At 43.6% G+C, this 22,309-nt stretch overlaps 1 protein-coding gene across 1 annotated transcript; it reads right to left on the bottom strand.

The window, feature by feature from the left end:
* Nucleotides 1-2,273: 2,273 nt before the first annotated feature.
* Nucleotides 2,274-22,304, bottom strand: LRRC52 (leucine rich repeat containing 52). The gene is made up of 2 exons (XM_033198647.1): nt 21,418-22,304; nt 2,274-2,726 (listed from the first exon to the last, which is right to left on the bottom strand). The coding sequence occupies exons 1-2, from the start codon at nt 22,037-22,039 to the stop codon at nt 2,443-2,445; spliced, it is 906 nt and encodes a 301-aa protein (XP_033054538.1). The 5' UTR covers nt 22,040-22,304; the 3' UTR covers nt 2,274-2,442.
* Nucleotides 22,305-22,309: the final 5 nt, after the last annotated feature.

Below are 22,309 nucleotides of genomic sequence, written 5' to 3'. Positions count from 1 at the left end.
GTGCCGGCCCTTCACTTACCACTCTGTCTTGAAACGGCCTGTTTCCTTGTTTCTCCACCAAAGTGAACTGGAAGCTCCCTGAGCTTCCTGACTTTGCCCCATTCACTGTGATCTTCTCAGGCCTCGTCAGAGTAGGTGCTCAGATCATTTTTGTGGAATGAGTTACTGCTGGAAGACCCAGGCAAAATCTTGGGGAAGAAGCTATCGTGAAAAGCCGCAATTCACATTTCTTTTGCTAAGACTTTCTTAGTAGTTTAAATTCCTGAGAGACAATATTGATTAGTGATTTGGAGGAAACCATCTATAGTCAGATAGAGCTGGTTTCACTTCTGGTTTTACTAGATGTGTGCTATTTAGCAAGTTACTTATCCTCTTAAGCCTCAGTTTCAGGATCTGATGGGAATAATGCCTACTGCATGGGATTGTTGTGATGATTCAATTAGTTGAGATGCACGTGTTTATGTGTGTATGTGTATGTGTTTGTGTGTATGTATATGCACTTAGAACAATGCTTAACATATAGAAGGGCCCAATAAATGTTAGACGTGTTATTACGTTAAACATACCCTAATTGCAAATAGAGTATCCTAGATTGGGTCTTGGAACAGAGAAAAGGGCATTGTGAAAAAACAAACAACAACAAAAAAACCAGTGAAATACCAATAAAGTCTGGAATTTAGTTAATAGTAGTGTTCCAGTATAAGTTTTTCAGCTTTGATAAATGTACCACTGTAATGTGAGATAACGTTAGGGGGAACTGGGTGAGAGGTATATGGGAACTCTGTGCTACCTCTGTAGCTTAGTCCAAAGTTATTCCATCATAAAAAGTGTATTAAAATAAATTCTTCTTATAATTGATATTCATTGTATTCTCACAATATCCCTATATAAGTACTGTAGTGATTGCCACTTACAGATAAAGAAACTGAGGCACACAAAAGTTAAGTAACTTGCCCATGGTCACTCTTAGTTCAGCATAACAAAGTAGGAATGATTGGTGGGTTGGGATTTAAACAGAATGCAGTAATAAACATTTATTTTGTGTAAGTTATCACCCTATATGCTGTGTCCATAGAGAATACTGAAGGCAAGTGGTCTCTGCTGTCAAGGTCATTATAAGTAGGAAGCCCAAGTTCACACAGTGCTAAGTGCAGAACTAGGGATAGAGATCCAGCTCCTGAGTTTGGACCCATGCTTTTAAGCATTGCACTAAATAAACTGGAGGGCAAGTGGTGATTAGAGTCACATTCAATTCACAGTGGAAGTGCAGATGTAAAAACAGATCTGGTTGGGAGTTTAGAGACAGCTGGTTTCATGGGTGGGGGTTTGATCTGAGTTGTGAACATGAGTGTAATTTGATCTGAGTAGAGCAAAAAGGAAAACCTGGAGTGGGTTTTGGGACTTGGGTTGAGCCGACCCTCTCTTCACTCCCTTTCCCAGGACCGAGTGCAGGACATGCTTGTGTACACTTGGCTATTCTGTTTAGTACTTCGTGACAAACAGTAGCTCATAGTGCACAGGGCATGGACTTTGGCATGGGTCCATCAGTTGCTCTGCTCTTACCATCTATGTGATCTTGAGCTGGTGACTTCATCTCTCCATACCTCAGGAAAATAATGGTAACAATGACTATCTGACCTTGTTGTCAGGCACATTAGTCCAGGAGGAAATGTGTATAAAGCTGGGCACAAGGCTGGGCACTTGGGATGGACCCACTGGGTGGTGGCCACCTCTATGTGGCCAGGCTTATATGATGAACCATTGGTTGTGCTGCTAAATATTTATATTTCATGTAAAGGAAAGAACATGGACTTTGGGAAGCTGTGCTACTTACCAGTTGTGTGACCTCAGTCAGTTGTTTAACTTGTTCAGGCCTCAAATTTTCACAGTAAAATAGTATCAATATTATAGCATTGCTGTGATAACTACGAGATGGAGTGTGAAGATGGCCCATGGACACATTCCATTAATGTTAGTTCTTATCATTGTCTTATATGTTTTTCCATTTGATTAATATTAATCTTCACTTCCACTTAAATTGTTTGCTCTTTAGGAGAGATCTTAAATCATGTATTCCTTGTATCCATCCCTCCAGCACTTAGTTTGGGGACATAGTAGGTACTTATTAAACACGAGTTGGCTTACTTTTGGGGTAGGCTTTCTTGGTATTTAGATGCATCCAACAACGTTTCTAGATTTTGTTCTACCCCATCCTGCTGAGCTCAAGGAGTCATCCTCGGGCTGGTGAAGTGGGAAGGGACCAACCTGTGAAATGGCTAGCAGAGATTTTATTTATTTTACTAGTAGGTTTCAATCTCTATGACAGCTCCAAGGTGGTGGGATGGGGAGGGCAAGAGAGAAAGCAGGGAGCCTGGGGGAGGCACATAAGATAGTGGTCTCTGGCAACTAAATAAGCTGAGGGAACTCCTGGACCGAGCTCGTCTAGGTTGGAAAAATCTGCCTGCTGACTTCCACCCTAGTCCCGGCCTCGTCCTCGTCCTCTTCGCTTGACTTGCGGCGGGTGTTCTGGTAGAGCACAGCACACACACCTGTGAGCCAGGCAGCCACAGTTCCTGCGGCGAAGATGCCGAAGCCGATGAGCAGCAGGAAGAAGTAGTCTTTGTGGTCCAGGTGCGTGATGCACATGTACCGGAGTGGGTTCCCCACCCGGGTGATGGGCCACCCTGTCAGCTCTGTGGGCTCCACACATGTGGCATTTAGATCATCTAAGAAGAAAAACACAGCAGGCAGGGTGCTGAAACAGCATGACTCCCAGGGTCCTAAGGCCAAAGGAGATCTGGAGGGGCCATCTGGACCCTCACTGCTCCAAGTGTGGTCTGAGGGCCAGCAGCATCGACATCACCTGGACCTTGTTAGAAATGCAGAATCCCAGGACCCACCTGTGACCTCCTGAATCCGAATCTGCATCTCAATGAGACCTTCAGGGTATCTGTTGCACATTGGAGTTTGAGAAGTACTGGGCCTGGACTGTTCCTTGTCCCCAGGCTTTGCTGCATTCAGGCCATGAAAATGCTTCTTAAGGATGCTCAAGGAAGGAGAGGCCACAACAGGGGTGGGGAGGTTGAAAGGTTAAGCAAGATTGCCATGAAGTATTGACATCTCTCTGTTCTTTACCAGTCACCTCCTTCTTGCCCCTTCCTTGTGTCCATCCCAACTTTCCCTTCACCTTGTCCCTTTCTCTTTAGCAGTAGCTGAGTCCAACCTGGGACCACCAGCACCCGCCAAGAGCATTGCAAGCCACTCAACTCTAGGAAGGGACAAGATTCTCTTGAAATGTTTACTGTGTGTTCTACCCGCTCACCACTTCCCCACCCCCCGCCCCTGAACAAGTCAGGGGAGCCCAGGGTAAACAGGTTGCCAATAGGGAAAGCAGTTCTGCTTCTCAGAGGTGATGTTGGCCATCACTGGCTGATTATGTTATCGACATGAGTCTTCAGTCATTCTTAGCAGCTGACTCAGCTTCCTGGCTACTTCTCTGAGCACCTCCCCATATGTAATGCCATGGCCTTCACTATATAACAGAAAGAAAAGTGGGCTCTGGAGCTAGACAGGCCAGGCTTCTAATCCAGACTCTGTTACTTGCTAATTTTGTAAACTTCAGCAGGATACTGAATTCTTTCTCTGAATTCCATTTCCTCATCTTACCAGTGCAAAGAATGACACTTCTCAGGGTAGTTGAGAGAACGTACTGACACAGGTAAGAAGGCACAAGTGATTGTGCCTCAAGCACGGAATCCTTGGAGCCCTATCACTGCCCCTGCATTTTTCTAACTCCATATACTCTGCCATGCTGAGGCTGAGTGCTTGTGTGAGATGCTCAGGTGAATGTATCCAGCACACGCTAGATCATTGAGCTCCAGCTCAGCACTGAGGCCAGAGCTCGAGACAACCACAATCAATATTATAATAGCAGCCAGTATTTGCTAAGTGCTTACTATGCACTAAGTGAATTACAAATATCTCATTTAATTCTAATAATAACCTTGATACACATAATATTATTTTCCTTGTCTTACAAATAAGGAAACTGAGACTCAGGAGATCCCATAACTTGCAGGTTGTGGATAACTGCAGAATCTAGATAGAAGACAGAAGACAGAAAGACAGTGTGAGCTTGTTTTGCTTAAGTGGGATTTGCAAACAGGAGCTATTGTGGAGAGGAGTTTCCTCTAAACTTCAGGGCAGGAACTGCCTGACTAGTGAAAACATCACTAACCTTGGTGACCCAGGATGTTAGGAAAATCAGGTTCAGTTAGGGAAATCCTAATGGGGGCTGGAAGCAGCATTCAAAGAAAAAGTACAGAAGTAAGTTGGCAGGGGAGAAGGCATTTGGGATTACGGGTGGCTGGAAAGAGCTGTCCTCTTCACCTGAACACCATTACCTGCCTCTTGCTTCTGTATCAATGCACCTACAGCAAAGTCATTTTGTTTTGTTCAGGAAGATGGCCTGAAATGTGTAATGCTGTTTAGGACTCAAGCTCAGAAAAAGTTGTAGACACAAGAGGGGAAGCCAGTGCAGGAACTGTGTTGTATCCACTGTTTGTAATGATTACAGAGGTAGAGAGAGGAAGAAGCCTCTCTCTAGACTGAGTATGGAATGGTGGCCCTCAGGGCAAACCTGCCCCACCAGAGAGCTCTCAAGTAGAGGGAAAGGAGTTGAGGGCTGAAGTCGCAGGAACGCAATTATGCCTCTGTACCTCTTTCTAGTCAGCCTGGCTTGAGGACCTCTGTGGCTTTGCCCAGGAGGCCTGAGCATGGGGCTCCCATGAGCTGGGGAGGCGCCTGGAAGCTCTCCAAGAATTCTATCGAGAGAGAGCTCAGGTCACCTGCCCAAACTGTGGAAGACATGAATCTTCAAAGAAAGTTGTATTTGAAAAAGGAAGACATGGGATTCGGAGGGTCTGGGATGTGTCTAGAGGGGTTTATCTCATTCTATTTTTAAAAAGATTGGGCTTTCAAATTGCAGCTTGGGCGGCAGGGATGAGACTAAACATCACACACGTTTCCCCATTTTGGAGCATTAACTTTGAAAGGAGCAATTAGGCAGTGATTTTAATGCATTGTTAGGCTGCTAAGTGAGGGATGTGGGTGGCTTTGTTGGGAGGGAGGCCTGGGTTTCTCTCCCGTTGAATTATCTCCCCCTCTTCCCAGTCGCAGTGACTGCCAAGATTTGGGCTCTCCCCTCCCCGGCTCCCTATCTCCATTGTTTCCCTTTCCCAGCTCAGGGCCATTTCACACACTTCTGCCAAATTGCCTTCCCCAAGTACAGCTCTTCCTGGTCACACTCTGGCTCAAAACCCTCCTCTGACCTCCTGTGAACCTCAGAATAACACCCAGACCATTTGGCCTGGCATTCAGAGCCCCTCAGAATCTACCCCTTCTCCCCTTCTCTCCTTGCTTCTCAGCACTGCTGGTAACCTTTGCTCCAATCAAATTAAACTACATACTATGCCTTGATTACACCTCACCCTTGCCCTCATCTGTAGTTACTTTGTTACACTGCTCCTTTTGTATCAAATGCCTCATACTCCTAGTTTTGCAGGATCATATTCTTCCCATCTTTTAAGATCTAACTTAAATGCGTCTATTCCAAGGAGACCTTCCTCAACCACCCCGTCCTCAGAGCTTGGAGGACATGTGATTGTTCCCACTTGTGAACTCATCCCTAGCATTTCCGTGTGTCAGTCTTAAGTACCTATCACATTCTATCTTGCATGATGGTTATTTACAATGTGCATCCTTTCTCCCCTACTAGGTAGACTTTTAGCTCTTAAAGGTATAAACCATGTCTGATCATTATTGTTCTGGTTAATAAGAGCTATCATTCATTGACCGAATTGTGTAATTTGTAAAATTGAGGGATGTTCTGGTATTTTTTTTTAAATTATGAGATTCTAGGTTAATCCTACTGTTTTGGTTTAATTCTATAAAAACACTCTGTAATTTTGATCCTTTGAAATTTCTTGAGAATTTGCTATATGGCTGAATGTAAGGTCAATTTTAGTACATTTTCCATGTGCTACAAAAATATTATACAGTTGAACCTCTAATAACGTTGTTTCATTCTCTGTCATTTTGTTACAATATTAATGAGAAAAAAAATATTCCCAGCCAGGGCCACTGTTTGTATGCAGTGTGTGCATGCTCCCCATGTCTGGACAGGTTTTCTCCAGGTGCCCTGGTTTCTGCCCACATCTCAAAGATGTGCATATTAGGTGAACTGGCGTGTCTAGATTGGGCCAGTCTGAGTATGTTTGAGTGTGTGTATGTGTGGCCCCCAGTGGAATGGCGTCCTGGCCAGGGCTGCTTCCCACCTTACACCCTGAGCTGCCAAGATAGGCTCCAGCCACTTACAGCCCTGAACTGAAATAATTAGGCAAATATTATCTTACTTGTGTGTATGAATCTTTCTTAAATGTATGTATGTTTCATATTTCAATGCTAAATATCAGAAGTATTTTTTGATCTTTGTGTAGAAGTTTGGTGATATTTTTGTGACTAGAAACAAGCTTTAGAAACTTAACTCTTGCTTATATCAATTAGCCTATGGTAGAGTTGGTTTTGTTATATGTCATTTTGCTTAAAGTGGCAGTTTCCAAGAACCTATGGATATTAAGTGAGGACTTATTGTATTCTTTGTTGAGTACATTGTTCTATGCATGTCAGTTAGGTTGTGGTGGTGTACTGATCTTCTATACCCTTATTACCCTTATTGACTTTTTATTTATAAACATCTATTGTCTCTTAGTTATTATTAGACTGTTGTCTACTAGTCCCTGTAACTATGTAAAATTACCAGTTTTTACTGTGCACTAGTCCGCTCCATATAGTTCTTTCAAATTTTGCTTCACATTTTTTTTTTTTTTTTGAGATGGAGTTTCCCTCTTGTTGCCCAGGCTGGAGTGTAGTGGTGCGATCTTGGCTCACTGCAACCTCTGCCTCCCAGGTTCAAGTGGTTCTCCTGCCTCAGCCTCCTAAGTAGCTGAGATTACAGGCACGCGCCACCACGCCCAGCTAATATTTGTATTTTTAATAGAGATGGGGTTCCACTATGTTGGCCAGGCTGGTCTCGAACTCCTGACCTTAGGTGATCCACCTGCCTTGGCCTCCCAAAGTGCTGGGATTACAGGTGTGAACTACCACACCTGGCCTTCCCTTTACACATTTTAAAGCTGTGTTATTAGGTGCATACAAAGTTATAATTGTTACGTCTTCCTGGTAGAATTATCCTTCTAATATTGAATAATATCTCTCATTATCTCTAGTAATGCTTCTTGCCTTAACGTTTACTTTGTTTAACATTACTATGGCTGCATTGAAATTCTTTTGGTTAGTGTTTGCATTGTGTATCTTCTTCCGTCCTTTTACTTTTATCTTTCTATGTTCTTATATGTAAGGTATATTTTTGTAAGCAGTATGTAGCTGGGTTTTGTTTTTCATCCAAGCTAGCAAACTTTGTATTTTAATAAGCCCATTGACATTTAATGTAATTACTGATATATTTGGATTTATATCTAGTATCTATTTTTTTCATTTGTCTCCTTATTTCATGTCCTTTTTCTAACCCTTTGTTGCCTCCTTTTTTTTAAAAAATCATTTAACTTCCTTTTCTTTAGCTTATTAACCATACCTTCTTTTCCTATTCTAGTATGGTGACTTTAGAAGTTTTATACCCATCTACTGATCCTGGAGTGCCTGACATGTGCCAGGCACTATATGAGATGCTTTACAAAATTAAACTCTAAGCTCTACTCTTGATCACCCCACAGGGCAGTTTTAATTATTCCCATGCTATGGAATGAATAAACTATACATCAATTCTTCCTTCTCTGGCTTTCTTGATTTCCTTGCCTCTCACACAGGGCGTCAGCAAGTACTGTTGTACATGCTGTACACTGCACAACTCCAGGAGGTTCCATTCATTTTATAGACAGGTGACCCAGCTTTATGACACCACTTTACTCAGCCTCACTCCAGTGGCCCAGGGCATTAACTACAGATGTCATTAATATTGACCTTCTTATTTCAAATAGTTCCTAAGGAAATATAGACCACCATCTGGTTTATTTCTGTACACAGTATCTTGCTCAAAGGCAGAAAACCTCTTTGTCAGAATCAGATGCATGGAACAACTATAGGGTCTGGGGCCTGGAACCACACCTGTTAGTATAGCAGCCCAGGAGACCTCCCTTTCAGAAAATAGTCTTGAACCCTCTGGTTATAAGAGGAACTGCTTCTTTTCTCTGTCTTCCGGAGGGACCCCAGTTCTGCCCAGGGCTCTGCTGCAGGTTCCCAGTGACTTGGTGCCCCCAAAGAAGTCAGGCCATGGGCAGGTTGCTCTGAGCCCCTGTGGCAGCTTGCTCAGGAACCTTCTGGGCTGACTGGAGGGGAGAGCATCTAGGCGGTGGCAATGGAAAGCAAGAGGGTGGAATCTGAAGGTACTGCAATTACCTCTCAGTGAGTAAATTATGTTTCTATCAGCTTAAGCACCTTGTCAAGCACTTTGTCAACTTCTACCCTGGACCTAGAGAAAAGCCTAATTCCCCCATGTTTTCTTTTAGGCCCCAGTCCACCCAAATATCAGTAGATGTACAGTGTTTTGCCTTCTATTTTTTTTGCAAGGTAAATTATGTTTTTGTCAAGGAAATTGATTTGCCACCTATTCATTTGTCTGACTCCACTCATTAGATTACAGATACTATGAGGATAAGGATTTTTTGTCTGTTTTGTTCACTGACGTTTATCAGGATGCTAGAGCTCAGGGTGTATTTGTTGAATGAATTGATTGCTATTCAAACTCCTTGGGCTCACTGTCCCTGACATAATGCTCCGGTGGAGGAAAGGGAACCTGAGTGGTAGAATACCATACGTGGGTCAGCTGACCTTGAACTGCCTCAGACACTCTACACTGGGTGAGTAGCAATCCCTGTGAGAGTCTGGGGAGGTTCAGTGAGCTAAGTGAAGCTCCAAGGAGGCAGGAATGGATGCTCTCTAGGACCAAATGGAGGTATAAGCCTTGAACTGGGAAGGGCACCTCCTCTGTCCTGTGAGACCAAAGAGAAGGAAACAAGGGTAAGAGTACGAGGACAAACTGCTGCAGACATGATATCGAAAGGTAATTATTATTATTTCCAAATTACTTTTTGAGAACTGTTTGAGAGCAGAGACCCTTTTTCTGAACCCTTGCATCCTTAGTTCCTGGCACGCAGTAGGTGCTCAATAAATGTATGTCGAATGCAAGGGTGGATTATTGGTCTGATCTTCTATAGTACTTTTAAAAGTCTGATGTCTTTGGCCTGTTGTTTAGGACCGGTTCCCCAAATAGAATTCGAAGGGATCACTATTATATATACTGTTGTACTACGGGTGCCCAGAGGAGATGATTCCCTAGAAGGAAACCTAGGTTGGGCAATATGGCTGCTCAAGAACACCAAAGCCAACTGGCCAGCAAGGCCCCCTTCTCAGATCCTCATGCACAAACCTATGAGAATTTCAAGCCCTGGCACTGGCTTCTACCTTTGCCTTTGTGGAGCTCCACTTACTCATTGCCCAGCTGTCATCCAATGATGGCATAAGCCACGAGTCAGCAAACTACAACCTGTGGGCCAAATCCAGCCTGCTGTTTTGTAAACAAAGTTTTATTGGAACACAGTTTTCCCATCCTTTTACTTATTTTCTAATGCTGCCTTCACCTTAATGGCAATGTTGAGTAGGTACAATGAAAACCCACAAGGCCTAGAATATTTACTGTTGACCCTTTCTGGAAAGCATGTGCTGACTCCTGGTTTAATCTATCCTAGGCACCTTAAAACCTTAAGGATTTGTGTTATATGGGCTTGTGCAAAGTACAATTCTTATCTGGTATTCACAATTTTCCCCCCTTGTGTATACAGTCTGTGGATTTTTAAAGGTTAAAAGTGATTCATAGACTCATGGAACATGTAGACGAGACCTTGATGTTCAGCAAGTTCAACCCGATGATGCCTGTGCTTTACAGGTGTTTTAGGTTATAGAACTGGTCTTGTGTATAACCGGTTGCATGTGGGCATGATTCAGAGGCAAGAAGCTTTCTTTTTCTCATAATTCCGTCTCATGGGCTTATCAGTACCCAGAACTCTGTCAGTGGGAGATGAAACCTTTCATTTCACCAATAAAATAACACTCAAAGTGTAACGTTTTCTGAAAAAGAAGCAAATGATTTAATCCCTACTCAGGGGTAGCCCCCTGCTACCACCTTTTGGTGGGGTGAGGGGAACCAGCTGCATGATGGGGCTGGGGGCTGGGATCAGGTTCTTCTTGGAAGTTAAAAATTAAATTTTTTTCCTTCTAGTTTCTTCTCAGTTTGGCCTAAAGCTGAGCCTGCTTAAGAACTACCCATCTGCTCAGAAAAATCCAGAGGGCAGACAGTTGTCCTCATGGATAACAAACCATTATGAAACCCCAGGAGCCGAAGGGCACCATCATTCACCAGTCCACCAGGCAGAAACACCAGGCAGAAACTGTTTGCTTCCTCTTTCACATTCAAAGTTCAGATCATAAGGAAACCCTGCTAGTCCTACCTTCAAAATGTGTCCCGATTCTTACCTCTTCTCATCACCTGGACCATTGTCCTGGTCCCAGCCAGTGTCCTCTTTTGCCTGAACTGTGTTGGCCTCTGAATGTGTGTCCTTGCTTTTTCCTACAATCTCTGTCTGGAGACAGCAGTGGGAGCAATTTGTAATTACAGATCCTGTCACTTCCCTATTCAAAATCCTTCCATGACTTACTATCACACTTAGAATAAAATCAAAAGCCTCTCCATGTCCTATCTACCCTATGTGACCTGGCCTTCGTAATTTTCTATCTCATTCTTCCCTTTCTCCTTTTCCTTCACTCTGCTCCAGCCATATTCCCTTTATAATATGTCAAACTCATTCCAGCCCAAGGCCTTTGTGTTCGTTCTCCCCTTGGTCTAGAAAGAGCTTCTTCCTCCTCATGTAATATTTCCATGACTTCTCTCTCACTTTATTTCAGTTCTCTGCTCAAAATCACCTTTGCGGGCCCACTGAGCCTGAAGTATCTGCCTTGTTCTCAATCTCAGGCACACACTTCTCTTCCCTTCTCTTACTTTCCTCCATGGCACTTGTTGTTATTTGACATTATGTCATATGTCAATTTATTTATTGTCTTCTCCCACTAGAATGTAAGCTTCATGACAGCATGTTTGTTTCTGTTCACACCAGTATGCCCCGTGCCTGGCCAAGGTGCTGGTGTCTGATTGGTGCTCAGTAACTGTCAGTGAATGCATGCACTCAGATCTCAGTCTGGGCTCCTTACCCCTTTGTAAATGTCAAATAGGGATAACAATGCCTGTGCCTCACCTCAGCCAAATGCTGTGACCAAAACATCTTGACTGTTAGAAGAAAATGCGTTGAAAATTACGAGGGTTTGTCTAACATGACTTTAATTCCAGTCTTAACTATGTTTTAATTGGATGCATCAGGTTTTTAGTTATTCTCTTATTTGGGTTGAGGAGAAGGCCAAATTCACCTGTGTGATCAAAAAAGCTATCATTGGCCAGGTGCAGTGGCTCACGCCTCCCAGCACTTTGGAAGGCCAAGGTGGGCGGATCACTTGAGGTCAGACCAGCCTGGCCAATATGGCAAAATCCATCTCTACTAAAAATAAAAACGTTAGCTAAGCATGGTGGCACATGCTTATAGTCCCAGCTCCTGGGGATGCTGAGGATCACCCCGGCCCGGTAAGTCAAGGCTGCAGTGAGCTGGGATTGCACCACTGCACTCCAGCCTAGGTGACAGAGTAGCAAGAGTGTGCCTCCAAAAACAAAAACAAAAAACAAACAAACAAACAAACAAAAACAACTATCATTGCATATGGACCATGCAGCAGATTAGGTGTTTTTTAATGATATCATCTTGGAAGAGTTAACACTCCCCTCAAGAGCTCTAGCACCCCTAAGTTGAACTCCTTGCCTCTGCTCACCCTGTTTGTTTCTGCAAACCCACACTGCTCTATGCCTTCTCCACATCTCATGTGATAATCAGAATCACCACCAGGCAAAGAGTTTGTAACAACAACAGCTAGCATTAATTGAACATTTACTGTGTGCAGTTCTAAAATCTTCATGTGGATTTTTTCATTTAATTATCATAACTTGAGGTAATAGGCACTATTTTATCTGCATTTTGCAGATGAGAACTTGGGTTGGATGGAGACTGTTGCCCACAGTCAAGTAGTTGGCAAGTGACAGAAGCAGGATGAAAAGCCAGGTGACCTGCATCCAGAGCCCACCTTAGTGTTGCCTGCTCAACTAGGATGTGAATATCTCAAGGACAATGGATATTTTATAGTTGCCTAATTGGATTGGTGTTATGGAAGCATCATAGAAAATATTACATGAAACTGTGTACTTTATAGATATATAGTCATTCTTTGTTTTTTACCTCACTGAAAGAGAAATACAGGCACCAATTGGGCCACTCAATTGTATTTGTCCCCCATCTATATATCACACTCACCCCCATCTATGTTTACCCTTGCCTCCTTCTCTGCAGTCCCAGAGGGCAGAGGAGGTGCCACTCCTCTTTCAAGGATTACTCCTCCATTTGGTTCTGGAGACCATCCATCCACTCCTGTCCCCTTGGGAACTTTACCCCACAAATGACTTCCCCTCTCTCCTGTATCTTTGTCCTTTTTCTCTGCATCGACTCTTTCCATCAGCAGATAAACACATGGTTGGATTTCTTTTCTCCTAAAAATCCTCCTTCTTCATTTGTTTTCTCTCCAACTAGCACCCTATTCCCTTCAGTCCACAGCCATGCTTTCTAGAAGAGTAGTTTACATGGTTTACTCCTTCTTATCTTTGATGTTCAGTTCATAGCCCATCATGGATAGGTGTTCACTCCCATCATGCCAGTGGAACTGCCTAAGACATCAGAGATCTCCGGTGCTAAACCTGATGGACAGTTTTCTGTCCTTATCTGACCTGCTCCCACTTTTTGGAACTCTTTGGCTTCCATGAATTTATCCCATTCTAATTTCCTTTGTCTGGGGGCTTCTGCTGTCCTACATGGGTTGCTCTTCCTTACTTGACCCATTAGTATGTTGCATTCCCCAAAGCTTCTGTACTTGGCCCTTATCCTCATTTGAAACTCTTTTTCCTGGTTGAGCTTATCTTCTGTCAGGTTTTAATGATCACTAGTGAGTTGATGATCCCCAAATATATGTATATTTTATGCCCTGTTCTCTATTCTGAATTTCAGGTCAGAACATCCAAATGCCTAGTGTTTAACAGGGACTTCTCACTCAATAAGGTCTAGACGGGACTGGGCTTCTCCCCTGACTTCCTCACTGCCCTCCTCCAAGTGTGTTTATGTCAGCAAAGCCCCCACACTGTCCAAGTCAAAGTCTTGGGAGCTACCATTGATTTTTTTCCCTTTCCTATTTTTTTCTGTATCCCATTCATTCACTCAGGAAACACTAGTTGAGCATTTTCTCTGTGTCAGGCCTGTGCTTGTTTCCGAAGATTCGGATCTGCTCTCAGAGAGCTTCCAGTCTATCAGGGAAGACAAATGTTAAACGAATACACATTTATTAATTAGAATTGTGCTAGAAGTTACAAAGGGTGCACAAGAAACTATGAGAAGAGCTAGTTCAGTCCCAAATCCTGTTGCTTCTGCCTTCTAAATGATTCCTTCTCAAATGTCTACACCTCTCCTCCTCACTGTTGCTATAGGCTGCCATACTGTCTGGCTTGAACGCCTACAGAAGCTTCCTTCCTAGCCCTACCTCCAGCTTGCTTGCCTCCAAAGACTTCTTAGGATATATTGCATGTTCCCCAAAAAACCATTCAAGGCCCTTCCTAGCTGGGCCCCCATCCTTTTCTCTAGCTGCCTCCATCCTTTGCAGGATTACCTCCAGGAAGAGGAGCTCTTCACCTTTAAAGATGAGGAAACTGAGGTTGGCTGCTTTGGCCGGATTTGCACTGCTGTTGCAAGTTGCACTAAGGACTCACCAGAGTCCTTAGTGATACTGGGTGACCTGAGGGGCCAGGTGTAGAGATCTGGCATTTCTGAGCCTGGAGTGACCTTCAATCACCTACTCTCAGGGATCCCAATTGGCCTGCATCAGGGAGTGTGTAAGCATCACCCAGGGGTTCCTAAATGTCCCATGCTTGCTGCTCCTATCCCTTCTCAGCTTTTCTGGGTGGCTTAGGGATCACTGACTCAGCTGCACCACTCTCAGACCCCTCCTTGCCCTCGGGAGGCTGCTCTTCTGGCTTTCAACAGCCTTGGAAGGCTTGGAACTGCTGGTTGCCCAGGCTTTCTTTCTTTCTTTCTTTTTTTTTTTTTGCCTTTGATCTTTATTTTAATTTCCCTGATGGAGGACATGGGTAAGCATTGATAGTGGAATAACGTGAGGAACTGAATTCATTCTGGAAATCTAAGTTTGGGCACAGTTGTGGATGACTTTGTACTTGGTAGGTTGAAATGGGGCCATTATCCCATTACAGCAGTCTTGAATACAGGATGATATAACCTCATCATGAAACTAAGATGTTCTCTGCTCAAAACGCCCTCAAAATGACTTGGACCTGAAGCAGCACATGACTCAACCCATCTGCTCCCTGCAGATGGCCCTGAGTGGCTTTGTCCACTGCCTCTGCAGCACCCTTGCTCAAGCTCCTCTGATGTATGGGCCCCACCATCAGGCTCATTTAGGACTGGCTAAGGCTATCAGAGCTGACACAGAGGGGACTCTCTGTCCTCAGACCGCCCCACTCTGGCCCCTGGTAGCCTGTCACTTTCTGAATTCTCACTGTTTCTGGTTGTTCCCTGTCAAATTGCAAGTGTTCCCTGAGGGGATATTTCAAAACATTAGGCATTAGCATCTCAGTGCAAATTGATTCATTTACTAATTGGAACAGCCACGGAAGGTCCAGAACACAAGCCATGGTTCTCGGGTTTCTGAAAAGTGGCCTAAGGACCACTGGCATGAAGGGTTGACTGAATCAGAACCTTAGGGCATAGGACCTGGGATTCTTGTGCTCGTTAGAGTTTGAGAAGCACTGTTTGAGCAGGTCTGGCCTGGGAGGAAAGTTTGGGGCAATGAGTTCCTTGGGGTGGAGGCATTGTTTTAGTGAAGTTGAGGGTGCTTAATATAGGACTTGGGAGAGTGCAGGAGTTAGAGGCATCTGCTTCTTAATTGAATTTCCTAATTATGTGATGTAGCCCTCATCACTGGGAACACCTCCACCTCAGCACTTGCCACTATGCACTTGCTCACCTGGGACCCTGCCTGCTGAGCACTGTTCTCCTCTCACCTCCTGTGCACTTATCTTTCTATTTAGGCCCATAGGCTACCAGCTATAAGAGGCCTTTGAGGATATCTAACCCAAATCCTTTATTTTAAGGACAAGAAAAGTGACTCTTGAAGAAGGAAAGTGACTTTCCCCATATCACATAGTGGCATTTCTGGGATCAGGACAGGGCCTCCTGGCTTTTAATTCTATTTTCTGTCTCTTGTATCCTAGATTATCTTATTCAAGACAAAAATTATGACTTTTTTCTCTGTGAAACAGCCACTCCAGCATTATAATGCAATGTTGGGACATAATGAATATACAATAAATGTTTCAGAGTTAAATGGATCATGATGTGCCTGACAGCAAAGAAATATCGTGGCATCAGGGAAAAACATTGAACTTGGATGTCAAGATATCTCTGTGCTGGGCTTTTCTCTATAGCCACTTACCTGTGACTCTGGATTCTAAAGTTGTAGCTTAAACATCCTATGTTAAAAGGCTACCCTGACCAGTATGGTAGCCACTAGCCTTAGGTTGCTATTTAAATGTGTTGAAATAAAATAAAATAAAAAAATTCAGTTCATTTGTTCGAGTCAAATTTCAAGAGCTCAATGGCCACATGCGGCTAGAGACTACTGTATTGGGCACCATATATGTAGACTATTTACCCTATTGCAGAAACTTCTGTTGGATAGCATTAGAGCAGACTTTGCCGGTAGAGGGGAATGGGATGTATGAGGCCAGGTTTTGTATGTTTCAGAGCTTAGAGTTTGAGTGAATTTTCGAGAGCATCCTGAAAGGCATTCGACCCTATCCCCTGAGGGAAATCAAATATCGTGGGAAGAACTCAATGACCACTCTCACCTTCAAGTATCATTAATGACTGGAAAATAACAGTTCTGGCCAGGAATTAGTCCTCCCACTTGCTAACCTGGGCCAGAAAGGAAATGGAACGTGTGGGTCTGTTTTCAGTCTGTATTGATCAGGGCTCAGTAGAGCACCCTGGCAAGGGACACATTACAACACACCTCCATTTCTGCTGTAACTTTTGTGTTTAAAAAGTGACGACATTAACTCTTTGATAACTGAATACTTTTCAGTACATCTGGTGAGTATGCCATTGGAGAGTTTCTTTTGATTCAGAACTTTGATTATAGTGCCAAATCTCTTGCCAACTTGAGAAAGTTTTGATATTCTTGTTCAGTGTAGCCTTATGATAAAATAAAGTGAATGAAACACTTGGCTTCCTCTACAACCCCTCTACAGGGGATGTCCTTAGCAAAAATGTGACACAGAAGAAGCATATGGTATTGCCCTCATGTCTTTTATTTTAAGACCTCTGCACTTCCTTCTTGCACTTCTGTTTCCTTCAAGGTTCTCCACTGCTGCAGAATTAATCTTAGCTAATCAAATTCCCAAGAATTAACTCCCCCTGATGTGAGAGCTGATAAAGGCTTAAGGACACTTGTGTTATTCTTCCCAGGAGTTCATGTATTTTTGCAGGTTCTACAAGATCATAACACATACTTGGGACCCAAAAGGATGAACCTCTAGTGGCTAATTTCAGATTAGTGGTAGGAAGTGGATAGGGACACACTGGGGCAAAAGTATTTATTACTCAGTTATACCATGTAGGTGATGTCTTTCTCCTGAGGCTAGTGAAAGTTGCCTACTTCTAATATCCCCAGAATGTTGCCTACACATCCACACCTGCCTCTGGAAGTGGAGCTTGTCTTTCGGTAGAGCTTTGGTTCTAGATTCAGGTGACTCAGGAACAGGCACCCTGCTGCTGCTGTTCTAGCCCCAGGTCTCATGGCCCAGGCTGAGACAAAGCCTTGATTTGAGCTTCTGCTTTTGTTGACTAGGGTCTGAACACCCATGTTCTTAACTTACCTAATAATACCCAACTCAGAATGTGACATAGACTTGTCCTGTCCCTCCAGGATTCTCTTTGCCCCATTTTTGTTTGGGTTAGAGTCTTAGAAGCAGCTGCCCACCTTCCTACGTCCTATCTATATTCCTGCCTGCATCTCTATAGTCATGTTTCTAGACAGGGTGCATTGTCCTTTAACACCACATATGCTGAGCCTTCCTGAAGTCCACTGCTTATCTAGGGGAACACTTGACTGCTTTCTGCTATTCTACTCTCTTAGTATCCTGTACCTTTCCTCATCTACCAACCATTTGTTTTTTGATTGCTTGTAGTGTGTCAAGCTTAAATGCTAATGGCACTTCATAAATGTTCTCATTTCATTTTATGACAGCCCTAGGAATGTTGGTTCTATTATTATCCTTGTCTTCAAGATGAGGAGATTAAAGTTCAGAGAAGTTAAGTAACTTATCTTATATCCTGCAGCTAGTCAGCATGAGGGCTAGGATTGTAACCCATTGATTTTATTCCAGAACCTGAGCTCTTAACACTGGGCTCTGCTGCCTGAGGGTGGCTGTCCTTCATCACCTGGAGGACAAGTGGCTGCCCCAAGTGCCTGTCACCCCAGTAGGCACATGCTGGCCTCATTTGTCATGCCCTGTCTTGTTCTGTTATGCCCAACTAAACTATGGCACAGATATGGCACAGATGACCCAGAGTTACGTGAGTCTCCATATGCAGCCTTAGGTTTCTTGGTTAGATACCTTCATGAGCACTTGTTTGGCACACAGTAGGCACTCAATAAGTATTTAAATAGATGAATGGATGAACTGAATTGTAGCATGGAAGTCCTTTAGTTCACTGCATTGCTTTTCAAGGAATACGTGTGCATTCTTATATTGTCCTTAATATTACACTACAGTGAAAATTTTCCAGGGCTAAGGTTTCAGTATTTCCCTGGGTCTAAAATGAGCCTGTTTGTGAAGTGGATTCTGTTCTATAAACAACCAGATTACTCAGCTTATTTCATAGAAATCTTCCTATTTCCTGAAACATGGATATATGCGGAGAGATACATGGGCTCCATGCTAGAATATGTCAAAGATCACCATTTTGATAACAAATGTGGTATAAATAGGTGGGCTTAAGTTTGAGACTTCACTAAGAATGTTTGCCAATAGCAAAGATATTTCCACCTAGCAGAGACCATGAATCATCCTATGAAAGTCAAAAGAATTAAATACCTTTCCTTACATTGAGGTTTGGCTAGAGGTCAAGAGAAGCAGCCAATGTATTTTACTGTAAGGGTGTTCAACTTTATGGGTATGCATGTATCTGTTCATGTATGTGGGTGTGAACCTGTACATTTATATATGTATATGTAATATGCGGGTGGGTATGTAAGTAGGTATGTATGTATAAATGGTATATATGTGCGGGTATGTAAGTATGTATGTATATATGGTATGAACATATGTATACATGGTATATACAAACCTTTGTGTTTGCATATGTGTGTGTATGTATTTGTGTTTTCATGTGTGTTTGTGTGCATATTTGTGATTGCATGTGTGTATGGGAAGGGAGAACCAGACTGATTAAGGCCCAAATGAGAGCAAATGCTAAGGTTAGATTCACCCTTTTGGAGTTGGGGTAGACTGGGGTGAAACCTGGGTTTGCAAGGGAAGTACAGGCATATCAACGACTTTATGATGGTTAGTGCTTATTATCCAATGAAAATGATCTTGAGTCAGTTCCAAGTGGCAGCCAGATAGAAAATAAAGCTGAAGTTTAGATGCTGTAGCCATATGTTTATAATATGACTTATATTTATAACTAAATTCACTTACAGGATGATAGTTATGTAATTTGAGGATTTATGAGATAGTATAGTCTTGTGGAAAAAGACCTGCATTTGAAATCAAGTGGTTCAAATCACTTTCTTGCCATTTATCAACTGTGTGATTTGGGGTGGGTTAGTCTATTTTCTCATCCAAAGATAGGGTTAAAAATATCAATCCTAGTCTCTTCCACAGGCTGAGGGCACAAGTTTAAGTGTTGGTGTGACACTCACACTGAAGAAAATGAGGTACCATATGTGGAAAAATGGAGGGAGATGAGCAAATTAGCAGTGGTGGGTGCATGTGTGGGGTCCCACGACTGGGGGATGAAAGCTTTCTCTACCTCACAAAACAGACTCTTCATTCATGAGGAGCTTATAAGCTTGACAAGATAAACATTCCTTTTTGATGTCTTGGAAAATATCCAGTGAAAAAGATCTACTTTATAATCCCATTCAACTGTGGATTGAACTGAAGAGTCGAAGAGTCCGAAGTGGTCAGCCTGAAAATTCTGAGAAGATACAAGTGTGCAAGCAGAAATTTGATGAAGGGAGATGGAGTGGGAGGTGAAATGGTAGGCTTAGGTGCTGGGGTGGAAGCCAAGCTATGTTACTCTTGTCATCTGGGATGGGAGGTCCCACTTGCAACCTGATAGGCTCTACTCAAGGAAAAGTGCATATATGGTGGGGAGGGGCAAGAGAAGATGACACCCTTCCATAGGCTAATTTACAGGAACATGGACAGGGAGAATCCCTTTATGGACCACAGGTCATGCATGAGGATGATTAATATTGAACATCTTTGATAGTGCTTTCTAGACACTATCACAGTTTTGGAGAAAAGTAGAAAACATTATCTCTGGCTCCTAGAGATGGTGTTATAGAAAGGCAAGGCCACCTACCCCAGATAACTGCTTCTGCCTTCTAGTCCTGTTGGAAGAGGGTCTGACAAAGTTAGTTTGTTTTGATTTATTCTAACAACTCAAGATGAGGTATCTGGCAGTAGGGTCAGGTGTCTAAGGCACAACATTTAAGGAGGGACTGACTCACAATGTCTCATTCTCAGTGCACTCGCTCTCAGTGCCTCCTTAAATTTTGCCTCCTAAAAGCCCTGCTTGCCTCATCCCAGTCCAGATTCTGCCAGGAGGACTTTTTGAGACACACCCATTGGGAGGCCAGGGGGGCACGTTTTTTACTTGCTGTCACCACTTGGTTCTCTCTCCCCCAGTTCTCCTTGAAGTCTGTCATTCTGGCCAGGATTATTCCTAGCATATTGCCACCTGGGCCGGACTTCATGGTGGAAGCTTTAGCAGGAATTTTATGAACCTGCATCTATGAAAACATTTTCAAAGGCAAACACCCAGGGAAGGGAGAAAAGACATGGTTTTGCCAGGATTTGATTTTCTACCCAGAGTCCAATTTTGTTGGATTACATCAGTGGCTCCAGACTTTCTGTGAGGGGTTATTTCTCGTTTTTCTGAAGCTCTGACTTTCCTGGGTAAAAGTGCTATTATTGGTGGAGAGAAGAATTGGAGGGTAAGGATGAGACAGTAAAGTCCCTAAGATAAAGAAGGAATGAAGCACAGGCGCCATGGCAGGCCAGGTAAGGACAGCGGGTAGAGTGGTGGCAAGGAGCTTGGAAATCTCCCAGGTAAGAGTTGAGCATCTACCTGTAAGACTAGAATCTCTCTGCTTGACACAGTGAGCACTGGGACCCTTTCTCCATTGATTCATGCCATTCTCTCCTTCCGTAGGAGGCCAGCATCTTCAAAACAAAGCAGCTATCAAAAGCCCTGTCTTCCTTCTTCCCTCCCTCTCTCACTGTCTGGGTAGCTCACGTGCCCCTCCTTCCATCTGCATATTAAACTTTCCCTTCTATATATATCATACTCCTATTGAATTATCTACTGCTTATGAATGACTGAATTTACTTTTTGATCCTGGAAAAATTCAGTTGCTGAATTAAACAGATTAAAACAGTTTACCAACAGAATACAGTGTCCCTATATTACCTTGTTACTTTGCAATTACTTTATCATTTCTACACACATCATATATTTGATGCAACTCTGTACCTCAGGTAATATTATTGTCTGCACTTTATGGATTAGAAAACTGAGGCTCAGAGAAATGGTGATATTTTCAAGGGTAGCCAACTGATAAGTGCTAGTTTGGGACCAGAACTCAGCTCTTTGAATTTCTATTTCAGAACTCTTTCTTATTGCTACTCCAGTCAACCCAAGGGTGGGTCCTGCAGAGTAATAAGAATGCATTCAATCAGCTTCACCCAACTTTTTCTCCCATTCTGACCATCTTTTGAGTTCACCTTTTCTGGAGCCACTTCAATCACATCCTCTTCCCCACACCCGATCAAGCCCTCACCTGAGGGGTCCATATGGGACACTATTAAGAAGATGGCGAAGTCCAGGAAAGAGCAGTTGCACTTCCAGGGGTTTCCACTCAGAAACAGGGTCTCCAGAACAGGGAGGTGGTGTAAGGCAGCACTGTCCAGGGTCTGCAAGCCGGTATTTCTGAGGTCCAGGTACCTCAAAGAGGTGGTGTTGGCAAAGGTGAACTTGTGAAGCGCTAACAGGTGAGGGTTGTTGGCAATGTTCAGCTGCACCAGGTTGCTGAGGACCGAGAAAGTGAATGGGGAGATCGAGGTTAGGTTGTTGGAGCTGAGGTCAAGGTAGATGAGTTTGAAGACCCCGATGAAGGTATAATCCATCAACTCTCGAATCCAGTTGTTCTGACAGTCCAAATAAACAAGGTCACTGAGGAGTCCTAGATGCATTGCTGGCAAACTAGTGATTCTGTTCTCGTTCAGGAACAGCCTCCGGGTGTTCAGGGGTATGTCAAGGGGGTATTCGGTTAACTGCTTCGCTGTGCAGATTACTTCCTGGGCTTGACACAGACAATTATTTGGACACTTTGACCCTGATACCAGCCCCATTCCAAAGGAAAAGAGTAACCACCCGGGGCCAGGGCCTGAAGCAAGGGACATAGTAAGAAGCCGCAACCACCCTCCTTCCACCTTCCTGCGGGCTCTGTCCCTCTGATCCGAAGGCTGCCGGTGGAGGGTGGGGCGGGGGAGGGGCGCTGGAAAGAACTGTAACACTTTAGCTTTGTGCAGAGCAATTTTCCATTACAGGAGGACTGAACAGAAATTGAAACGCGAGGCTCAATGCCCTGCCACCCAGCTTGGTGGCTCTGCCTCTCGCTCCCAGACTGCTGCTGGAAGCTTGCCCACTTGGCAGCTTTGAAAGGTCTCACC

Source organism: Trachypithecus francoisi, unplaced genomic scaffold (assembly GCF_009764315.1).
Source record: "Trachypithecus francoisi isolate TF-2019V2 unplaced genomic scaffold, Tfra_2.0 Lachesis_group5, whole genome shotgun sequence".
Lineage (NCBI taxonomy): Eukaryota > Metazoa > Chordata > Mammalia > Primates > Cercopithecidae > Trachypithecus > Trachypithecus francoisi.
The sequence above is the reverse complement of the archived record's forward strand: the minus strand, read 5'-3'. Positions and strand labels throughout refer to the sequence as shown.

What these genes read in the sequence shown, in the direction of transcription:
- LRRC52 (XM_033198647.1), bottom strand. Translation starts at nt 22,039, where the DNA reads ATGTCCCTTGCTTCAGGCCCTGGCCCCGGGTGGTTACTCTTTTCCTTT. An exon ending in GTCCCATATGGACCCCTCAG is followed by an intron (nt 2,727 to 21,417) that starts GTGAGGGCTTGA and finishes TTTTCTTCTTAG; the next exon opens with ATGATCTAAATGCCACATGT.